At 40.9% G+C, this 21,878-nt stretch overlaps 1 protein-coding gene across 2 annotated transcripts in view; it reads left to right on the forward strand.

Annotated features, from left to right (window-relative positions):
- The window catches only part of LOC139979048 (3'-5' RNA helicase YTHDC2-like), a 106,596-nt gene that overhangs the window by 24,069 nt on the left and 60,649 nt on the right, over nt 1-21,878 (forward strand). For both annotated transcript variants that reach the window (XM_071989686.1, XM_071989687.1), the window contains 2 exons: nt 17,386-17,591; nt 19,657-19,823. In XM_071989686.1, coding sequence (XP_071845787.1) covers nt 17,386-17,591; nt 19,657-19,823 — 373 coding nt within the window. The remainder of the gene's footprint in view (nt 1-17,385; nt 17,592-19,656; nt 19,824-21,878) is intronic.

Consider the following 21,878-nt stretch of genomic DNA (forward strand, 5'->3'; position numbering starts at 1 on the left):
CACAAAATTTAAACCCTAAATTATTTCCCTGCAAGTTGTGTCGCTAACCTGTTAATATTTGCCAGACCATCAGACCTTCTGAAGGAGAATTTATAGGAGAAAAAGTGGTTGGACTGTTTTCTTTTTATAGTCTAAAGCAGGGGTAGGCAACCTTTTTGAATGAATAGGCCAGATATAAGGAGTGAAAAATTGACTGGGCCGCACCTAAACAACGACCTGCTGTTGGTTTCAAACCTTTGATTCTGAGGACTTTCAAGCAATTGGTGTGTGTACTTTATCTGTATTCACAAAAACATTATGTCAATACTTTACAGTTGATAATTAATGGGGATAATAGGCTTACCTGACAGCATCATTAGTGCCGATAAATTCTATGCAGCTAGCTCCTTTTGTGTGATGATGTAAAATAGATTGATTGTTTTCTTTTTCTTTAGACATTCTCACAGGCCGCAAAAACATCACTGGCGGGCCTCATGTGGCCAGCAGGCCTTAGGTTGCCCACCCCAGGTCTAGAGCATAACATCATATACACTGTATGTGACACTCTTAATATATAAAATATATAAGTAGAACATCTAAAAAAGAAGTAAAACTTAACAGACGAGACATTACAAGTGTGGTGGTGCAGTTCTGTTAATGTCTGCTGGGTCATCAAATATTCTGCAGGGGGGCATTATTTTCTCAAATTTGGAAACAGCAGACAGTTTTTTTTTAAACAAAATGACAGGACATGTTCATTTTTCAATAGTTGTGAGGAACTAATTTATATACTGTCATGTTGACGGAAAATCAATCATAGACAGGCCCCTGCGTCCGGCTTTAGGTGTCGATTATAACAAAGATCCAATAAAAAATGTCATATTTTAAAATAGAGTTGAGTAAATTGAATATTTAAAAAAGGTTGGATTTTAGTTTATATAATAATGGATAAACAGTACATGCAGAGAGAAATTTATGATGCAAGGTGAACATTACCATAGTCTGACAGGTGGATATAGTATCCCTGCTAGGTGATCAGACAGTAATTCAACAGAGTACTATAGGCAACACCGCAACATACTGTAAAAGGGGTTGGATCATATCAACTTGGGTTCTATCAATCAATTGGGTTCTATCATATCAATTGGGTTCTAACATCAAAGAAAGTAAAATCAACATTTTATGTAAAAGGGGTTGGATCATATCAACTTACATTGGGTTCTAACATCAAAGAAAGTAAAATCAACATTTTATGTAAAAGGGGTTGGATCATATCAACTTACATTGGGTTCTAACATCAAAGAAAGTAAAATCAACATTTTATGTTAAAGGGGTTGGATCATATCAACTTACATTGGGTTCTAACATCAAAGAAAGTATAATCAACATTTTATGTAAAAGGGGTTGGATCATATCAACTTAAATTGGGTTCTAACATCAAAGAAAGTAAAATCAACATTTTATGTAAAAGGGGTTGGATCATATCAACTTACATTGGGTTCTAACATCAAAGAAAGTAAAATCAACATTTTATGTTAAAGGGGTTGGATCATATCAACTTACATTGGGTTCTAACATCAAAGAAAGTATAATCAACATTTTATGTAAAAGGGGTTGGATCATATCAACTTACATTGGGTTCTGACATCAAAGTACTATAATCAACATACTGTAAAAAGGGGTTAGATCATATCAACTTACATTGGGTTCTGACAAATTTGTCAAAATCAAAAGTTAAATTGATTATGCCAGACTTACAATGACCGCCATATATAAAAGCAGAATGTTTCACATTACCTGTGGTTTATTTGTTAGCTTACTGTAAACAAGCAAGGCCGTCTTCCATTTTCAGGGGTGATAACAAATATCCACATGTAGGAGATAAGTTCTGAATCAAGTTATTTTGGATTTGTACAATTGTCAAAAATTACATTTCTAAAAACTTGTATTGCTTATCAATGACTTCCAAAGATTATCAGACTATATAGTATTATGTAGAATATGTCACATGACCTATGATTAAGTCATTATGATTCAAAGCAGAAATCTGACTAAGTGATATGAGACATTTTTACTTAATTCAGTGAAATAAATAGTTAATGGAAGCTGTAAAAATAATTTTCTTGTTCTATAGAATGGCAGTGGATTAATTAAAGTTCATATAAATACTTAAAACATATCAGGGAATAATTAATCTGGTATGGTATGGCATTGCAAAATGCTATACAACATGACAAAAATGTTCTTCAGAAGCAAGATTGTATCTAGTTCAGTTCATAAGCATATATAACTAGGAATCTTAGTTATTAATAAGAGACATAATTTCAGAGCCTTCGGAACTGCTACACAAAATTTAAAAATTTAAAAAATTTAAAAATTAAAAAAAAAAAAATTTAAAACACTATTTAAAAATTTGTTCTCTGTATTTGTACACTTAGGTTAGAGTTACAGTAGCTTAATATCTCAAACATTTGTATTTGCTGGAAACCCCAGGGACCCCTTTCTGCCAGTACTGCACCTCTTCCATTGTATCACTCCCAGTCTAAGCCAGTGCCAAGTTTAGAACTCTCAGTGGCTGTCACCTGCCATTTAGGATGCTTCATTTTCCCTCAGAGATGAGCTAGGTGATACCTTAAATGCATTTTGGATGGACATGCCATGAGTTGATCTTTTGAAGTAAAAGAATTTTCAAGGGATACTATGGTGGCAGGCAAAGTTACACTTGTTTATTATCAAGAGAAAACTATTCAACACTGTTTAGACGTATAGTGTGTTATAACGTAAGAGCCTCCAACTTGAGATCTATACAGGATGGTTGAATGAGCAGGTTCTCACCTATTTTCACCAGCTAAATCCTCCATTCCTCCTTACGTGTCCTACAGCATAGCTAATGGTCTGTGATGTGATCATCGTAGAAGTTCATCAACACCAAGTACTTTCCTATTGTAATCTTCTTGTTGAGTTCAACGTGAAATTATTATTTTCCACTGTGAAAAACTTATTTGATATATTATGAAGAAAAACAAAGAGTACATATTTTTCATCTCAGTTGCCTTGATGACAGCTAACTCACTCTTCAATAATTCATGGAGCAAAGAATTTCAGCTACAGGACTATGCAAGTTAATTACATTTATAAACTGAGGTACAGTAGCTGGTTTAGTTTCTTTGAAGGGGTATTAGCCAAACATGTACCTCAAAATAACTAAAGTAGCTGGTTTAGTTGATTTGAAGAGGTATTAACCAAACATTATACCTCAAATTATTATCCAAGTTAATTATTTATAAACTAAAGTAGCTGGTTTAGTTGATTTGAAGGGGTATTAACCAAACATGTAACTCAAAATAACTAAAGTAGCTGGTTTAGTTGATTTGAAGGGGTATTAACCAAACATGTACCTCAAAATAACTGAAGTAGCCGGTTTAGTTGATTTGAAGGGTATTAACCAAACTTTTACCTCAAAATAACTAAAGTAGCTGGTTTAGTTGATTTGAAGGGGTATTAACCAAACATTATACCTCAAATTATTATCCAAGTTAATTATTTATAAACTAAAGTAGCTGGTTTAGTTGATTTGAAGGGGTGTTAACCAAACTTTTACCTCAAAATAACTAAAGTAGCTGGTTTAGTTGATTTGAAGGGGTATTAACCAAACATTTACCTCTAATCAACTAAAGTAGCTGGTTTAGTTGATTTGAAGGGGTATTAACCAAACGTGTACCTCAAAATAACAAAAGTAGCTGGTTTAGTTGATTTGAAGGGGTATTAACCAAACTTTTACCTCAAAATAACTAAAGTAGCTGGTTTAGTTGATTTGAAGGGGTATTAACCAAACTTGTACCTCAAAATAACACTCATTTAGCTGGTTTAGTTGATTTGAAGGGGTATTAACCAAACATGTACCTCAAAATAACTAAAGTAGCTGGTTTAGTTGATTTGAAGGGGTATTAACCAAACATTTACCTCTAATCAACTAAAGTAGCTGGTTTAGTTGATTTGAAGGGGTATTAACCAAACGTGTACCTCAAAATAACAAAAGTAGCTGGTTTAGTTGATTTGAAGGGGTATTAACCAAACTTTTACCTAAACTTTTACCTCAAAATAACTAAAGTAGCTGGTTTAGTTGATTTGAAAGGGTATTAACCAAACTTGTACCTCAAAATAACACTCATTTAGCTGGTTTAGTTGATTTGAAGGGGTATTAACCAAACATGTACCTCAAAATAACTAAAGTAGCTGGTTTAGTTGATTTGAAGGGGTATTAACCAAACATTTACCTCAAAATAAATCTCAAGTAGCTGGTTTAGTTGATTGAAGGGGTATTAACCAAACGTGTACCTCAAAATAACAAAAGTAGCTGGTTTAGTTGATTTGAAGGGGTATTAACCAAACATGTACCTCAAAATAACTAAAGTAGCTGGTTTAGTTGATTTGAAGGGGTATTAACCAAACATTTACCTCAAAATAAATCTCAAGTAGCTGGTTTAGTTGATTGAAGGGGTATTAACCAAACGTGTACCTCAAAATAACAAAAGTAGTTGGTTTAGTTGATTTGAAGGGGTATTAACCAAACTTTTACCTCAAAATAACTAAAGTAGCTGGTTTAGTTGATTTGAAGGGGTATTAACCAAACATGTACCTCAAAATAACACTCAATTCACAGCGCGTACTCCCTCACCTCATATAACCTATGCATTACCGTATTAACCTCGCTCTAGCATCTGGCAATTTGTCTGTATGTAAGTGTGGCCATCTCCCTTCCGTAATTGCCAGCTGTTACGCAAGTATCGCTCTCTTATTGCTCTCACTAAATCCTAAGATTTCAATTACTTCGTCTAAAGTTTATCGTTGTTTTTGTAATTCTTTTTCATCTATTCAACGTCCTGCACGTTTGAACTGCTTTTTGTCTTTGAAACGTTTTTTCTTTCGTGATTTTCGAACGTTTTTTTGGTTTACCTCGTGAACGTGGTTCACGTAGCGTGGCTAGGCCCGCACCTTAGTGTAGCGTTCCCCTAGCGTTTATTTACTTCCACGTACAGCAGTCGTGTACGTGGGCTTACTTGCAGTTAAGTAACTGCTTTGTTTAGTTCTTCATACTGTTTTCGTACAGCAGTCGTGTACGTTTTCCCTTTGCAGTAAAGTAACTGCCTTGTTTATTTTTCGTACTGGTTTAGATACGAATTTCTTGCTGTTCACGTACAGCAGCCGTGTACGTTTTCATTCTGCAGTAAAGTAACTGTTTTTGATTTAGTTTTCACAGCTTCAGGTCTCGGAGATTTCTCGAAAAAAAGAAAAATTTTTCGGAGATTTCTCGGAAAAAAAAAAAAAAAAAGGATGGAAAACTGCCGTTCTTGTAAGCAGTTCCGTCCGTTCAAAGCATGGGATAAGCATGATTTATGCCCAAAGTGTCGCCCATGCGGGAGTAAGCAGACCTGCTCCATTTGCCAGGACTGGACCCAGGAGCGCTGGGATTTGATCGGTACCTGGCTGGCGGATAAAGCCGCAGAAAAAAGAAAGAAGGCGGCTTCCTCAAAGCAGGGGAAAAAGAAGCCGCCGGCGAAGGAACCCCAGGCGGCCATAAGAGATGGCATAAGCCCTAAACATGGGGGAACGGAGGGCGCCATACGAGATGGCTCAAACCCTCCTCAGGAACGGGTATCCATACGAGATGGAGCTAATTCCCGTGCGGCGTCAGCTCAGCCACGGCCGCGACCCCAGGAGGGTCCGTCCACTTCAGGCCACGTGGAGTCCAGAAGCCCCCGAAGACAAGCGGTGGCGGACTTATTTACTTCAACTCCGGGGTCGTGGGACCACAACCGGAGAGATTTCTCGGGGTTCTCCCCGGAGAGTACGGAACGGCGCCAAAGCCGAAGCAGAAGCCGTACCCACAGCCGTAGCCGCGGTAGGAGCCGGGAAAGACACCGGCGACCTCGACGCAGGTCGAGGTCTGGCTCGTCGCCCTCGTCCTCGAGCGGACATTCTTCTGGGCGACACAGGGCCAAGAAACGAAAGAGGAGACAATCCCCAGATCCGGGGCAGGCTCTCCTTTCCCAGGTTAAAGACCTCCTGGGACAATTGCTACAAAAGCCGAGTCAACAGGACCCGGAACAACAAGGGGCTCCGTCAATTCCACCACAACCGGCGCCACCGCCAGCACCGGTTACGGACGATCTCGCCCCTGAGGAGGCCCAGGCAGATCCCTGGGACGACGTCTCCTCCAGAGCTGATGATGCGCTGTCAATCGCAGCTAGTGCCCGCCTCCTCAGTGGAGACTCCGAGGCGGAGGATGAAGAACCCTTACGGGGTACAGAAATTTCGGCGGAAGCCTTTGAGAAGGCGACGGCAGTACTCCGCAGAGTCCTCGGCTTCGAGGAAAGGGTGGATGCGCGGGCCCACGAGGGGCCGGCATCCAAACTCACTTTGAACGCGGCCACCCAAAAGCCTCGAGCCTCCATCCCGGTGGATGTGGAATGTAGAGAGCGGTTCGAGGCGGTGGCACAGGCGAAACGCTGGACAGCCTTCCAGCGATCAGCCCATCGCACTTTCCACGTGGGCGACGAAGACTGGGAAAGTCTTTTCACGCCACCCCAAATCCCGCCTCAAGTGAAGGAGAGACTTCGGTCGGCGGGTGCCTTAGACGGCAAAGACAAGTTCAGGGAGAAGGGTGCACAGACCCTAGAATCCTCCCTGTTCGACGTAGATAGGGCCTCCCGCGCAGGGATGAAGTACTCGTCAGCCCTATTACTTTTCGCCGAGCTATTGAACAGATCGTTCCAACAGGCCCAGGCATCGGGTATCTCCCGCAAAGATACCGCCGCCATCATTGCCCTCCTGGGACCCGTTTCCAGGATGGTATTAGACCAGTTCGCCCGCGTCTCGGTTAAGGCTACCTTGACACGTCGGGACCTGGTTCTGAACTCCCTGAATTGGTCGTCCAGATCCACGGCGGACGCGTTCCGCAACTTACCGATCCTGGGCAGCGACCTCTTCGGCGGCAAGTTCGATGACAAACTCCGGGAGGAGGCAGAGAGGATGAAGTCTCTGAGGGAGGCGGATGAGCATATGTCCCGCCCGACCTCATCCTCGCGCCCACGTTTTGACTCAAGACAAGGTAGCCGCTCAAGATCCAGCTACAGTCAGAGTCGGGGCGCTCCGCGAACGCATTCCGCTCCTTCGCGGCCCGAACACAGGCCGTACCGCCCGCAATACCGCGGAAGCCGCGGAAGCCGCGGGCGCGGTAAACGGCCCTAGGGATGCCCACCCCACCGTAGCGGCCAAGGCCAAGGTGGGGGGGCGACTAAGAGTTTTCTGGGCTCACTGGGAGAAAATCGACCCAGGAGCCTGGGTACTGGACGTGGTAAAAAGGGGCTACGAGATAGAGTTCTCGTCTACCCCACCCCAATATGGCCTCTTCGCAACCACGCCAGTACCCGAGATACCGGAAAAGCGGGCCGCCCTCGAAGACGAGATCAACAGTCTTCTCAAAAAAGGCGCCATTACGCGGGTCACCACCGCAAACGCGGACGGCCCCCTCTTCCGGTCCTCGTTCTTCCTCACGCCGAAGAAGAACGGGACTTGGAGGCCCATCCTGAACCTCAGACCTCTCAACAGGAGGTTCATCCGACCGGAGAGGTTCAGGATGGAGACTCTCACATCAATCCTCCACCTACTGCGCCCAGGGATGTGGGCATCCTCCGTCGATCTAAAGGATGCCTACCTACATATCCCCATCCGACTCGAGGACCAGCGGTTCCTCGCGTTCAGGTACAAGGCCATAGATTACCGCTTCACAGCGCTACCATTTGGCCTCTCCACGGCACCCAGGGTTTTCACCAGGGTAACAAGGGCGGTCCTGGCTCACCTCCGCCGAAACGGGGTAATGGTGTTCGCCTACCTAGACGATTGGTTAGTACTCGGCAACTCCCAACAAGGGGCTCTCGCCAGTACAAACGCCACCGTCTCCCTCCTGACGAAACTGGGGTGGTTAATCAATGTCGAGAAATCCAACCTCGTGCCCACTCAATCGATCATATACTTAGGGGCCCGTCTCGACCTCGCCAGCGGCATGGTCTACCCGACGGCCGAAAGAACGGCAAGCCTAGTGGCCACGGCCAGAAAAATACTAGGCAATCGGAATACCCCAGCGCTCACGTGGCAGCGCCTATTGGGGAAGATGGCGAGCTTCACAGACCTTCTAGACCTGTGCAGACTCAGAATGAGGCCGCTCCAGCGGCACCTCCTCAAACACTATGCCCCGGATCGGTCGTCGGCGGCAACGCCAATCCCACTTCCAACGGGGCTTCGCCCGTTTCTCACGTGGTGGGCAGAGTCGGACAGGATCGCGGCAGGGCGACCTTTCCGGAACCCAGCCCCTACAACGTCGATCACGACGGATGCCTCCCTCAGCGGCTGGGGAGCGGTATGGGGCACACACACAGTTGCCGGCGAATGGGCGGAGCCCGAGAGGGGTCTCCATATCAATATTTTAGAGACGGAAGCGGTCCTGAGGGCCGTACGTCACTGGGCAACCCACCTAACGGGCCACACTGTCACGGTCCGGTCAGACAACACCACGACCGTGGCGTATATCAACCGTCAAGGGGGCACTCGATCCCTGGCCCTCCTACGCAGGACATGGGACCTGCTCGTCCTCTGCGACTCCCTTCGGATCGGCCTACGGGCGTCCCACCTAGCAGGGAAAGACAATATACTGGCAGACGCACTGTCCAGGGGGTATCTAGACAATGGGGAATGGGAGCTCTCCCGAACGTGGTCCGACCACATATTCCACCTGTTCGGCAGGCCGTCCGTCGACATGTTCGCGACGGCCAAGAACGCCAAACTCCCGACGTTCTGCTCCAGATACCACGACCCGCAGGCCTGGAAGACCGACGCCCTAGTCGTCTCATGGGCGGGCCTCTCCATGTACGCCTTTCCCCCACTGGGATTACTCCGCAGAATTCTCACGATGCTTCGGGACGTGGAAGCGGACATGCTTTTGATCGCACCTTGCTGGCCCAATCAAGCATGGTTCCCACTCATCATCGAAATGCTGGTAGACCTACCATACAAATTCCCACCGGCCGCCAAGCTCCTCTCCCAACGGAGCGGCCACATAACCCACCCCGACATCACGAGCCTCCATCTAGCTGCGTGGAAACTCTCCGGCTCTCGCTCCAGACAGCGGGGTTTCCACCGGAGGTTGCGGACATTGCAGTGGATGCCCGCCGGCAGTCCACGGTTAAAACATACGATTCTAGACTGCACCGATACTATGTTTGGGCCGGGGACAACGCTGCTGATCCCGTGGAGGCCTCAGTAGACCAGGTGGCGGCCTTCCTACTCGAACTCTTCCGAGAAGGGAAGCAAATAAGTACAATTAGAAATTACCGCTCCGCAATAGCAGCGGTTCACAGCGGATTCTCGGATGGCTCCTCAGTAGGAACCAACCCGGTCCTCCGCCAGGTCTTAAGGGGCATGTTCCACAGACGCCCTCCCAGGCGCCGCCTGGCCCCGTCATGGGCCCTCCACGAGGTCCTGACGACCCTTGCGGGCTCTCCGTACGAGCCGTTACACAATGCTCCATTGGACAAACTAACACACAAAACTCTGTTTCTGATCGCGGCCGCCTCTGCCAGGCGCAGAAGCTGTCTCCACGCGCTCACCCTCCAACGGGGGTTCACGAGGTTCGAACCAGGAGGAGTCAGATTACTACCTGACCCTCACTTCCTCCCAAAGAACCAATCAGTAACCTTTACCCCGAACGAGATCTTCCTACCGAGTCTGTCACAAGCCTCGTCAATCGCGGAAGACAAGCGCTGGTGCCCTGTCCGAGCCCTTAAGTGGTACATAGAGAGGACCAAACAGCTACGTACCTCGGACAGGCTCTTCATTTTACCGCGGTCGCCCTACACCCCGGCCTCAAAGGACACCATTTCACGGTGGATGGCCGACTTAATTCGTGCCCACACCCAGCCTGGGGAACCCGTCCGGGCGCACGACGTCCGAGGCCACGCCACGTCCAGGGCGTGGTTCCGGGGGGTTCCCCTGGAAGATATTATGAAGGCGGCGGCCTGGAAGACCCCGTCTTCCTTTGTCGCCTGTTATCTCACAAACACCCCTGCCACGGAAGGGGATTTTGCCCGAGCGGCCCTAGGTCCGCCGCCCGCGAGATCCTCGACCCACCGCCAGGGCTCCTGTGTCACAAATGCATAGGTTATATGAGGTGAGGGAGTACGCGCTGTGAATTCCCCAAACCTTAACCGGTTTGTGAATTAACGAGCGACGTACTCACCTCATATAACATCCCGACCCGCCTCCCCACTATGGGGGACCTCGCGGACGGAACCATACAACCACGTCGGATACCCTCCTCGGATACTAGGGGAACTGGCCACGCAGATATGACCATGTGTCGGCCTTTCCCCCCAGGAATTTTCGAGGGATGTCGTGGGGTCCCGCCTACACCCACCGACGACCCACTCTGGACCCACTTCGGGCCCACTCAGGACCCACCTGTCACCCACACCAGCCCACCTAGGGCCTCTTCAGGTGAGAATGTTTTTGGTTGTATCCTCGGGGTTTCCGCCCCTTGGTCGATCCTCTCCCCCTTCTCCGTCCGGTGCCGCACCATTGCGGCCTGGAAATTACGGAAGGGAGATGGCCACACTTACATACAGACAAATTGCCAGATGCTAGAGCGAGGTTAATACGGTAATGCATAGGTTATATGAGGTGAGTACGTCGCTCGTTAATTCACAAACCGGTTAAGGTTTGGGGATTTAGCTGGTTTAGTTGATTTGAAGGGATATTTAACCAAACATGTACCTCAAAATAACACTCATTTAGCTGGTTAAGTTGATTTGAAGGGGTATTAACCAAACATTTACCTCAAATTATTATCCAAGTTAATTATTTATAAACTAAAGTAGCTGGTTTAGTTGATTTGAAGGGGTATTAACCAAACTTGTACCTCAAAAAGAGAAATATGGGAGGTGAGCATTTAACCTAAATCGTTAGTTTGTTGAATTAATGTGGTCACAGATGATTGAAAGTCTTGAGGTCTGTTTTCTCTGTAAACAAGCATTTAATTAACATTGCATGAATCTATAGACCCATCAAAATTATGAGAGAAGAGGTACAGGTACTTAATAAATTTAACATGTACAATGTACTTTGTATAAAAGAAATTGTAAGAGCCAATATAAACATCTCCAACAGGATGATCAATTGTGCAATAACCGGTGCTGTGGCTGAAAATCCTTCTGTGATTTTGAAACATTCATTCTTCTAAGGATACAGAGAATTTAGAAATTTGGTCTTTTTCTGTTCCCTGAAACGAGACCTCAATGCAGGGTCACATGTGTTCAATCTGGTCGTTTATCTCCATTAGTATTTGGAGAAGAATTGTCAGTTTTTGCATCGATACACTTGCTTTCTCTCATCGAGAAAAAAGGACACACTAACAAGTTGAGTCTGTCCAGACTGATCCAGAGATCATAAAATCAGAAAGCAAATTTATACTTGAAACACACCAGCTTTGTAATCCACATTTTGAAAAGGATTTCAGCTTTTGATACATATATAAATACAGTAAGCTGGACAACTATCGTGGAATAGTTTTCAAATAAGCAATTACAAGATTGTAATGTGCAGGTAGCCTTGGGGTCACTATGATAATATTAATGCTAAAGGAAGCCAAAAGTAAGTCAGTTAAAATAGTGATATATTTTTTTTTCCTTCTGTACAGTATAAATTTGTATCATGTTTGTAATTCATAACATTTGAAAAACAGTACAACAAACTTGAGACTATTTCATGAATTGATAAATTGTCCTTAAAACATGAATGGTTAAATGCACATTTATGTCAAGTATTTATACCGGTGCTCTGTTGCCGAGTGGATAAAGGTGGTGACATTTGAAGCAATGAGGCTTAGCAATTGGGAGGTACCGGGTTCGATGCCCGGCCCGGTCATAGTAAGATGGGTTTTTCATCCAAGAGCAATCTACTGTTTTTCCCCATCTGAAATGATTATCTAAAATTGAAAAGATTCCAAATTTGAGTGAAAATGTTGAATTGGAAGCCACCCGACGTGTAAGTTGTAATCCATAAGCCCTTAAGGGTTTCTTTCAAAGTGTTGCATACAGTTCTGCTGAATATTATTATTAATTATATTGTGAACTTCGATATTTTCAAATAGAAGCGCCTATTTTAGGCAGAGTTAGCCATCGTTAACCTTCTATTTCTGAAACTATATACAGTAGCTTTGTATTTTACCCAAAAGAGGCAGCAGAACTGAGTTCTTGTTGATAAATTTTAAGATGCTAATTGATAATAATTAAATTTAAAACCAATGTAGCTCATTACTTTAATGGCAACAAGAAGACAGTAAAGTTTAATTTCAATTAATAAAGTAAAATTTGATAAAACTTTCAAAGTTTGTAAATTTGCCACAAATTGCATTCGATGAGGATTAATATTTCTTTGGAATGAGTCTGCATGGGCAACGTAAAAAAAAATTGATGTTGATTTATGAAACCCTATAATCGAATTTGTTAATTACAGTACTTTGCTCGGCATCAGCCATCAGTAATTTTTTTTTATTACTTTGTTAAAATATTCTTAGGAGGGTGAGTGTCTTATTCGGTCAATCACACTCTGACTTTTGAATAATACTTGGTATGTTTCGTAAATTATTATTCATCAAATTCAAAAAACAAAAAGAGACGGATGCTGTAATCATATGTATGACTTTTAAAACTTATTCAGACAGAGGGGCCCAGGTTGATGGCTGAATATATTGTCAAATCATATTTGAAGGGTTTCAAGGTAAATCTGTGGAAAGAAAATATCAAGTAACTAGATCTGAGATGCAGATGTACAACATGGCTCTTAGGAAATGGCTTAGCTCATCACCTTCTTTAAAGGAGTGTGTTTGTCATTAATTAACTTTATTTACCTGGAAAAAGAATTGTCATCCATATTTTCTTATAACAAAGTGAGCTTATTTTTGACAACTATACAGTAGCTGTTCACAATGTCACATCTTTAATTTTGTTTGAAATCTTTTGAGAGGGAATAGTAAGGGTATGAAAGGTTGAGGAAGAGAGGGGGGGGGGGGGGGAGGTGGGTGGAAATTAATTTCGAAATAAGGGATAACTTAAATAATAAATGATAAAAGTAATGGTGTAAGGGGGAATGCATATCTGCATTTATTCTTTAAAGCTGTATTTTGGTTATAATGTGTAAAGGTTGTTCGTATATATACCAGTATAAAGGCATACACAGTACGTACCATTAAGTCACACATTTAAGTGGATATGTATTAATATGTATTTTTTTTTAGATCCTCCTGCAAGCTTGGAACTCGCAAAGAAGCCATCATTGGCTTATCAAAGCCGCAAGCTGACCTAAGTCAGTCTCTTAGATTCATATTTAACGTCCATGATTATGCATTGTCAATTGTCAACTCTGTAACTGGACGACATACATTAATCTTGGAGTGACGCGAACCTGGGACATTATGATTGAAAGGCACAGGCGTTAACCACTGAGCTTACACTCCTAATCTAGCTTATAGGTTTGACAAGAGCTATCTGGTCACCACCAGTTGACTATTCCAAATCTAGTGCAGTTTAATCAAATAAATGTACAGAACATCACACAAACTTTATGCAATGTTTATTCTGTTTTTTTTTTTCATTTAAAAACTGTTGAGTTGTATTCCCTGTACATGTGCGACTATATTTTGCGGGCAAAGAAAGTTTAAGCTAGATTATGTTTGCAGAATATTACTTTTATCTTTGATGATTAAGTGTTGCACCACCAAATTGTAACAAATTCCTCAGTACATTTCATATGTTTTAGCTCATTTCATTTGTTACAATTTGGAAGACCATTTCAGATACGAAAAAAAACTGCAGACTTCTCCTTTAGAGATAAAAGTTCCACCTCACTGTTCAGTCGGTCAGCAGCTGGGCTTGAACTGGCAGTGACCTTCCAGATGTTCCCATTATCCGGTTGCTTCTTAAATGCCACTCCCTTTATCCACTTGACCAAAGCATACAGTAGGTTCTAATTTTGTTTGCACTGCTGACAACACTTTTATTTGTAGCTACTGTATAGGCTTAGTTTTCAGCTAGACTAACACATTGGAGCAACTGAAAGAACCCTCACACAGCTTTAAATGTAATGATTTCTCCACATTTTAATTCAGGAATGTTTTATCTACTATACAGCCTTGCCTCTATCAATTATGTATGATTACTGGCCTTCGCTTGGCAGTCTGCAATTAACAGTCCCTGCATGTTAATATCAGTTTCAAGTACATGTTAACTTGCACAAACAGTAGAAGATACTTCAGTCTGTCAGGTCATAGCCAGACATGGCCTTCTTTTTCCTCTTAAGTGTCAGGGATATCTTTGACGACAGTATATCAATAGAAGATCAGATCCTCTATTTTTTTGGGAGGTGGGTAGGATGGGGTTGGGGGAGGAGCTATGCTATACCTACTTCAATAGTGTTTTAAGCCAATAAACTGTATTAACCCGGGTCAATTCTATAAATTGTATCGTTTTAAATCTAGTTTTCGCAGATACTCTTGAGAAGTCAACAATTTAGTAAGAGAGAACGTTTCTCCATTTTGTTATAAATTTGGTAAAACTTTATTAACAATCACTTTTGGCATCAACCTTTAATTGTAAATTAAGACAAATTCTCATTTGTTGTACGTGGCACTGTATAACAGGTCTCCCCCCCCCACCCCCCCCCAAAAAAAAATTTAAAAGCAAATGAAACCAGTCTCCTGATCTTCATAAATCTTATCTGTTAGAGATAATGGTAGTGAACATCTCCTAGATACAGCTAAAAATTGGGCCTCATCTGGAAAATATCAAGGTTCAAAGTCATTTCCCAGAGGTCTATGATACTTACGTGTCACATGTGATGTGATGTGTGAAGAATTATATGATTTTCCCCCTTACTTTAAAAAATTCTCAGTTGTATAAATAATTAAAGAAAATATTTTATCATTGTACGTGTACTTTAATTGTTTCATATAAACTACTGTATTATATGAACTGGCGCCATATTGCAATATAGTGAAATACTTACATTTAGTACTCTGGAAAATATGATAGTCTTTCTCCCAAACTTGTGCAAAGGCCTAATTTCACAATGTACCAGTTTCAACTTAAAGGAATTGTCTGGTGGAAGATTTTGATACATTGTCCTTGTAGTTATTATTTTTCTCTTTCTAACCATGTAAAAATTGTCCCCATCGGACGTTTTCTTCTTGTAGAAATCTGGTTTTCAAGTTCACCAGTTTCTCACCAAAAGTACTGTTTGTTCGAACGCATCAGTATGGTGATTGATGTAGTGCTGGCAAATAGGCAAAACAGGCGACTTGAAGTTAGCACTCCCATTTCCACAGCAAATACACTCTCACGTGTACACGCACAGGTGATTGCCTAAAACATATAATGTACATATCGCGAACGTTAAAGCCTACTATGCCCAGTCATACGTATAGCGTTGCACATGTGATATACTCTCACATTCAAACCACAGTTCATAAACTGTTCTTCGAAATCGCAGAAATAATGTTCACGGATCAAATTAACAGTAAAAAGAAACCTGAAAAGTATTCGGAACACCGAAAGATGAAACTTGGCAGAATCGATGTCAGAGCAGAATGTAGCACCGAGAAGCTTAGGCTTCGCAGAACTGTCTGATTGTAAACGTTAGAGTAGCCTACATGCGAATATTTCTTCGCGTTGGAGCTGGATAGCGCGATGTATAAACAACGAAGAGTCTGCTATTAAAACCTATCTTGTGTTACAAAAAGACCACGAAACCACCGATCTACTTCATATATGGTGGCTTAAGGAGTTTTTGAAAACATATCTAATTTATAAGAAATTTCACGGAAAATTAAGGAAGAAATTAATCTGTATACAAACGCGGTTTTTGTTTTGATTACTGTAGGTACTGTACGGAGCGTGGGTTATGTCGCACGTTCTGTACTGTTCAAATCATATTGGAAATGTCCATCCTTAACGATTAAAAAATCGTTTCTCTTTGAAACGCAACATTAGCGTTCTCATACTTTGACAACATGTTTGGAAAATTATAATCTTTTAAGGTAACTTCTTTGGGCCACCAGACAATCCTTTTAATATACAGATACTGCGGTCTAATGAATACAGGTCACAGGCAGAAAACTTTATCATTGTAATCAAGTTCTACATGGACATGTATGTGTAAAATGTAAACTCTGGGGCATGAAAGGGATCTTGCAGAATTAGCAAGCCTATCAGCACATATTTTAACAGAATGCTATGATGACTTCAAATATTATTTAATTTGAAATGATGAATTTGGTTTGACTTATAAAATTATTTTTAAATTGCAATGGTTGACTAAACACACAACAAATAGATCTAGTTTACTATGTCAATACTACTATAATTATTTTATGACAAACTGATTTTAAATATCTCAACGCTCACCAATCAAATTGATTGCCAGACTACAAGTACCTAATTTCAGCCGAAAGACCCATTGTTTGTAGTCATGGGCAGATCCATCACCCTCTCTTTTCTCTGCTCGCATCTACTCTCCTCAGCTTCTCCGTGCCTTCCCCTCAGCCTCTTCACCCTCACCCTCAACTTCCTCCTCTCAATTTTCTCATAGTCTCCTCCATCTCCTCCTCTTCCCCTCTTTCCTCCTTCCTCCTCATCTGATAGATCCTTGTAAATTCTCATTTCTAATTATTTTTTGTGAGAATTTAGAGTTGTGAGTGCATCAATCTGTGACAGGATGGCATTCAAGGGCTCCATATTATAACCCTATCATTGCAATTAACACATGATATTATAAACTACCTTCATTATCCATGCCATATATCCAGTATTTAATATTAGTATTTAATATTTAATATCTCACATTTCAAGTGCTTTACCCCAAAATGCATCAATTGATGTTCTTCCTATGGCATTTACAATTAACGAGTCCATTGATAATGGTTATTAAAATTGATTCTTTCTTGAAGACATGAATTAGTCTTTTCTTTTTCACCTTGTAATGTCATGCTTATTACAGCAGCATATATGTCATAGCTTTGACCAACCTCTGTGACTAATGAACGATCTATCTGCAGGTGTGATTGCAATAACTGATATAGCTCCATGTTTAGTGAGTTCATACCAAATACATGACATTTGTACAATTTTGTGTCTTACAATTCAGTGTATACCATATGCATTGTTCTCTATATTTTATGGACAAACCTTTAGAATCTCCATGATATCATCATATTGCAATTCTGGTGAGACTCTCAAAATTAAAGCCCAAAAAATGGCACAATTCTTCCAATTTTCACTTGGAGCTTTGTTTTGTCATCAGGCAATCCAGCCCGAGAGATGGCCAAAACCACGGGTAGGTTAAACAGCGGTCTACCACAGACTCCTCCAGCGAGAAGAAAGTCAGACTTGGATGAGTTTCGTAAAAGTCTTCCGATATTTGCCATGAAAGATGAGATCATCCGATTGATTACAAACAACAGGGTGACGATCATTTCTGGTGAGACCGGATCTGGAAAAACCACACAGGTACAAGGATTTCAGAAATAAAATTTCTATATTAATATAATTTATAATGATATATTTATGTTTTTGTTTACCCACTACAGGGACAACGTTTGAGGAAGAAGTTAGTGTCTTCTCTATGTTTTTTTTTTGTTTTTTAAAGATCAGTCTTTAAAAACGATATGTATTGTTCATGACAACAAAGCTTTGAAGATGTTAAGATCGTATGTAAACTTAAAAGGTCAAAAATTGAGTGAGTGCAAGTTATAGGTTACGTAAAGAAGGATAGTGCCTAACACAAACCCGATCAAATATTATTTGTGAAAGTCAAAAGGATGCTTAATTCATATAACACTGGACCGAATAGCATGTTGAGATGCTAAGCTTCTTCCAGATGATGAAGTCCAAAGCAGAGCTTGAAAATTAATCGTCACAGAAGCACTATTCCCGTTCGCAAATTGGTAATTTTTTGATGCATACTCAGTCTGAAAGCAATTGCACAGGTAAATTTTGCAAAGTGACTATTTGCTCTTGAAACTCAGAACCATGATGGGTTACTTGCCTCTTCTCAGCACGTATGTATGCATGGGCCTGCAACGGTACTAGGTATTTCTAGATTGCTTGTAACTTGGAGGATTTACTTTGAAGAATCAGCACAATCAGGCTTGTGCCCCCCCCCCCCCGCCTCATCCACAGACTGTAGGAACAAATTACACATCTGTGCATGTATGTTTATCTTGCTAGTAATCAATTGAAATAATTAAGTTACAAGATAAAATTCATTGATATTGTTTAGATAGTGAAGGGCTGAAATGTTACATGACTGATGTCTTAAAGTAGCTTCTCAAGTGCCCATCAAACTACATTTGTTATCAATTTACAGTAGGCCAACTGTCCTGACATAGGACCTGCATATATGTATACATTGAACTTACCCTGTACTATTCATGATGGAGGTCATTTCAAGAGCAGTTTGCTAATACTGTACCTCACTGTTCATTAGATCCCTCGTTTCCCTCAAGATACTTTAAAAAAAAACAATTAGTGACATTTAACAAGTTGGATACTTGCCCACTCTAGTCATCTTTTCTGATAGTTTTGTAGGTACTTTGTCTTTTGCCATCGGTATTTCATTTCGTAATTGTTTTAAAATTGTAATTTGAAAGATCCTTGATTTGAAGTTACCTTAAGTCCACTTATTGAGAAAGTTATATGAAAGATTTACTACCCTGTTCCAAGTCTACGTACCTTCTTAAAGTGTCTTAATACGTAGGTAAAGTTCACTATACCTGGACTAATAGATCTGTAATTTTATATAAATGAATAATTCATGAGACATTTTAGACAATGGTAAACAATTACTGTGCTCTTTTCCAGATGGAATGATTAATGGTCTATGCATGAAAATTCATTTCGCATAAAGTCGCATTTCGCAAGTCGCTTTTCGCATATACTGTACAGTATCGAGTCCCATGGGCAAATCATTTTCAACTGTATTTGTAAAAGTTATAGTGAATTCTGGGATGACATAGAATAACTTTTGACATATTGTTACAAGCCCTTAAAAACAATTTCCGTTGGTGATGCGTGTATATATATTCCTTAAACTTATGTTCTATTTTCCACTACACTATTTACTTTCTGAGAAATACATGATTAAGCTGCTTTTGGGTTTGGTCACCAGTTTTCATCAATTTAATCAAAACTTATCAATTGTTATTCAAAATAAACTTAAATCCCCTTACATCAATCTCTTTGTGTTCACCATGCTCATTAACCTGTCTGTATTCTGTGTGTGTTTTTGTCTCTTCTGTTACTGTTATTTGTCATTTAGCCTTTGAAGAAGATCCTGCTAGGATCGAAACGTCAGGCCAACTTACTTTTACACATTCAAAATAAACTTATTAGACATTGCTACGGAATTTATGCCTCAAAGTAGTATATATGTATCCAAATCCATGGTCAGTGGGCATCACTTTCTATTTTAGGTTTGAACTTCATCGAGATGCACAGGTATGCTGTTGACCTCAATGCTTGTCTCTAGAAGCTATTTAACAGGATCTGCTTTCCTCTTACTATTGTGTGACAGGTACCTCAGTTTATATTAGATGCCAGTTACAAACTCGGAAGTGCTTGTCGGATTATCTGCACCCAACCCCGGAGGTTATCTGCTCTCTCTATCTCCGGGAGGGTGGCAGCAGAAAGAGGGGAGTCTGTCGGCCAGACGGTTGGTTACCAGATCAGGCTGGAGAGCAGGTAAGGGTTCAATTTCTAGAATTGTCATTTTGAGCATAAACCCACGAGTTTGAGTAGGACTCGTAAATGGGTCTCTAATACCAGTATGGCGCCACCAACATTACCAAATGATTGTATTCTTCCTGGTTTCTGAATATGAGCACAACGTATTAGGTACACAGGTATCAAAATTCAGGCTGTTTTAATGGCTAAATGCCGTTTGTCAGTAGAAAACAGAAAAATGCACTGACTTTTTTCTGCCAGTGCAAATTAATGTTGCTTTTGAAATAATTCAAGGAAATTGCAGGTGGGATTTTGCTTTTAAGCAATTAGATATTTAATGAACTGGCATTTTGTAACAAGTGGCTAAAACTTTTCTAAAAGTGGGGGTGGGAAGGGAAACATAACTCAAGAAGTGTGGCAGGCATCCAAGATGAAGTGCATAGTACTTAAAGAAAGATACTTGCTTTATAAGACTGAGTGAGGTTACTTCAACTTTGCAATTTTGTAAAGTTTCCTTCCTGCTAGAATGGATAAAATAAATTACAGAAATAGTAGTCAGTCTGTGTCTGATGAGTCATGCAAGTTGTTCTCCACCTTCAAAGATGATGAATTGTCACATTATGATTGTTGAAAGAAAATAATTTATCAAATCTGTTGCTTCACAAGTTCACAGGCTTTAAGAAACAGAATTGTATCAATACTCTCCCTCAGCGTTTAGTTTTACTTGAAGGCTTTTAATGTGTGTCTTTTTTTTGGGTATTAGTAAAGAAATATACAGCACATGTACTTCCTAACAGATTCACATATTTTTTCAAGTTGATCAGATGTTGGGAGGGGTAGAGTATCATATTTATTTGATGACTTTGAAAGAGATCCTGCCAGGAACAAGCTCTGGTATTTCAAGGTTCTTCTGCTGGCACATTGTACTTGAATGACTTTTGACAACCTTCACATAGGCCGCATACTGCATGGCTGCACATTTGATTTGGAAAAAGAAAGAAACATGAGACCTTTTGCAGGTACTTTTGTTATGCCGTTAATTATATTTCAGTTAACAAACTGACAGAACATTTGCAATCATCACCAGCAGCTTTCAATTTTTGTAGTTTCTGTACCTTCTGATAAGTACTTTATTATTAGAATAATTGTTCTTTAATTTCCTTGTAATTTTTTTTCCACTTTCAATTCATGCTCTGAACATTTTTATTTGCAGGATTTAAAAGTAACTGATTGATGTTGTATATAAAGTCTCTCTTCACCTTATTTTTGAAAAGGATTTCAATTGAAACGTGGAATTAATTTCAGTTTCGACTACATTAATGTAGTGGTGAAAGGCCCATGAGGTCAAACTTTATTTTCTGACTGTCATTAAACTAAATAAATGAATCTATACAGTAGTTGGCCAAACAGCATAAGAGTAGAAGGGATACAGTCTACACATTTATTACATTTTCCAGGTTATAGTCTCTAATTCCACAATGACATTGGAACATATCTACGTAATAAAGGACATGTTTTTAGCCTCTAGCAACCCCCCCCCCTTTTGGATTTCCTGTGATTTATATCAAATGTTTGATGTATTGGCCAAAAAAGGTGGGAAAAATACTTGGAGTTGTACTTTCTCACCTTGAACATCCCCCAACGACCTTTCTTCCCAGACATTCTACTTTTTCCGAGTTTCTTTGGGGGTACTTTTCCATTAATTTTTTCATTGTGGAAGGCTCTTCATTTTCTGTTGCTTGAATGAATGCCAATACTTCAAATCACTGGATATCTGAGTGGTTTGAAGCAAATTTACATATATCTAAGTGATAAATCACATTTCTAGAAGTGCTTCAATCTACTCAAACGGTCTTTCAAGATGTAGTAGAATAGAGATGTAACAGAAGATAAGTTATTTTTTTTGGCATTTCAAATTATTCATGGCTTGAAGGATCTTTGGCTGGTCAGGGGTTCTATTAAAAATTCCCTTAAGTGTGATCCAGTATGAATAAATACTGCCATATTAGTATTATTGTTAACTTTTGTTATTGTTTATTATTTGAAGAAAAAAAACACACCTCTAGTCTACAG

Source organism: Apostichopus japonicus, chromosome 13 (genome assembly GCF_037975245.1).
Source record: "Apostichopus japonicus isolate 1M-3 chromosome 13, ASM3797524v1, whole genome shotgun sequence".
In the NCBI taxonomy this organism is placed as follows: domain Eukaryota; kingdom Metazoa; phylum Echinodermata; class Holothuroidea; order Aspidochirotida; family Stichopodidae; genus Apostichopus; species Apostichopus japonicus.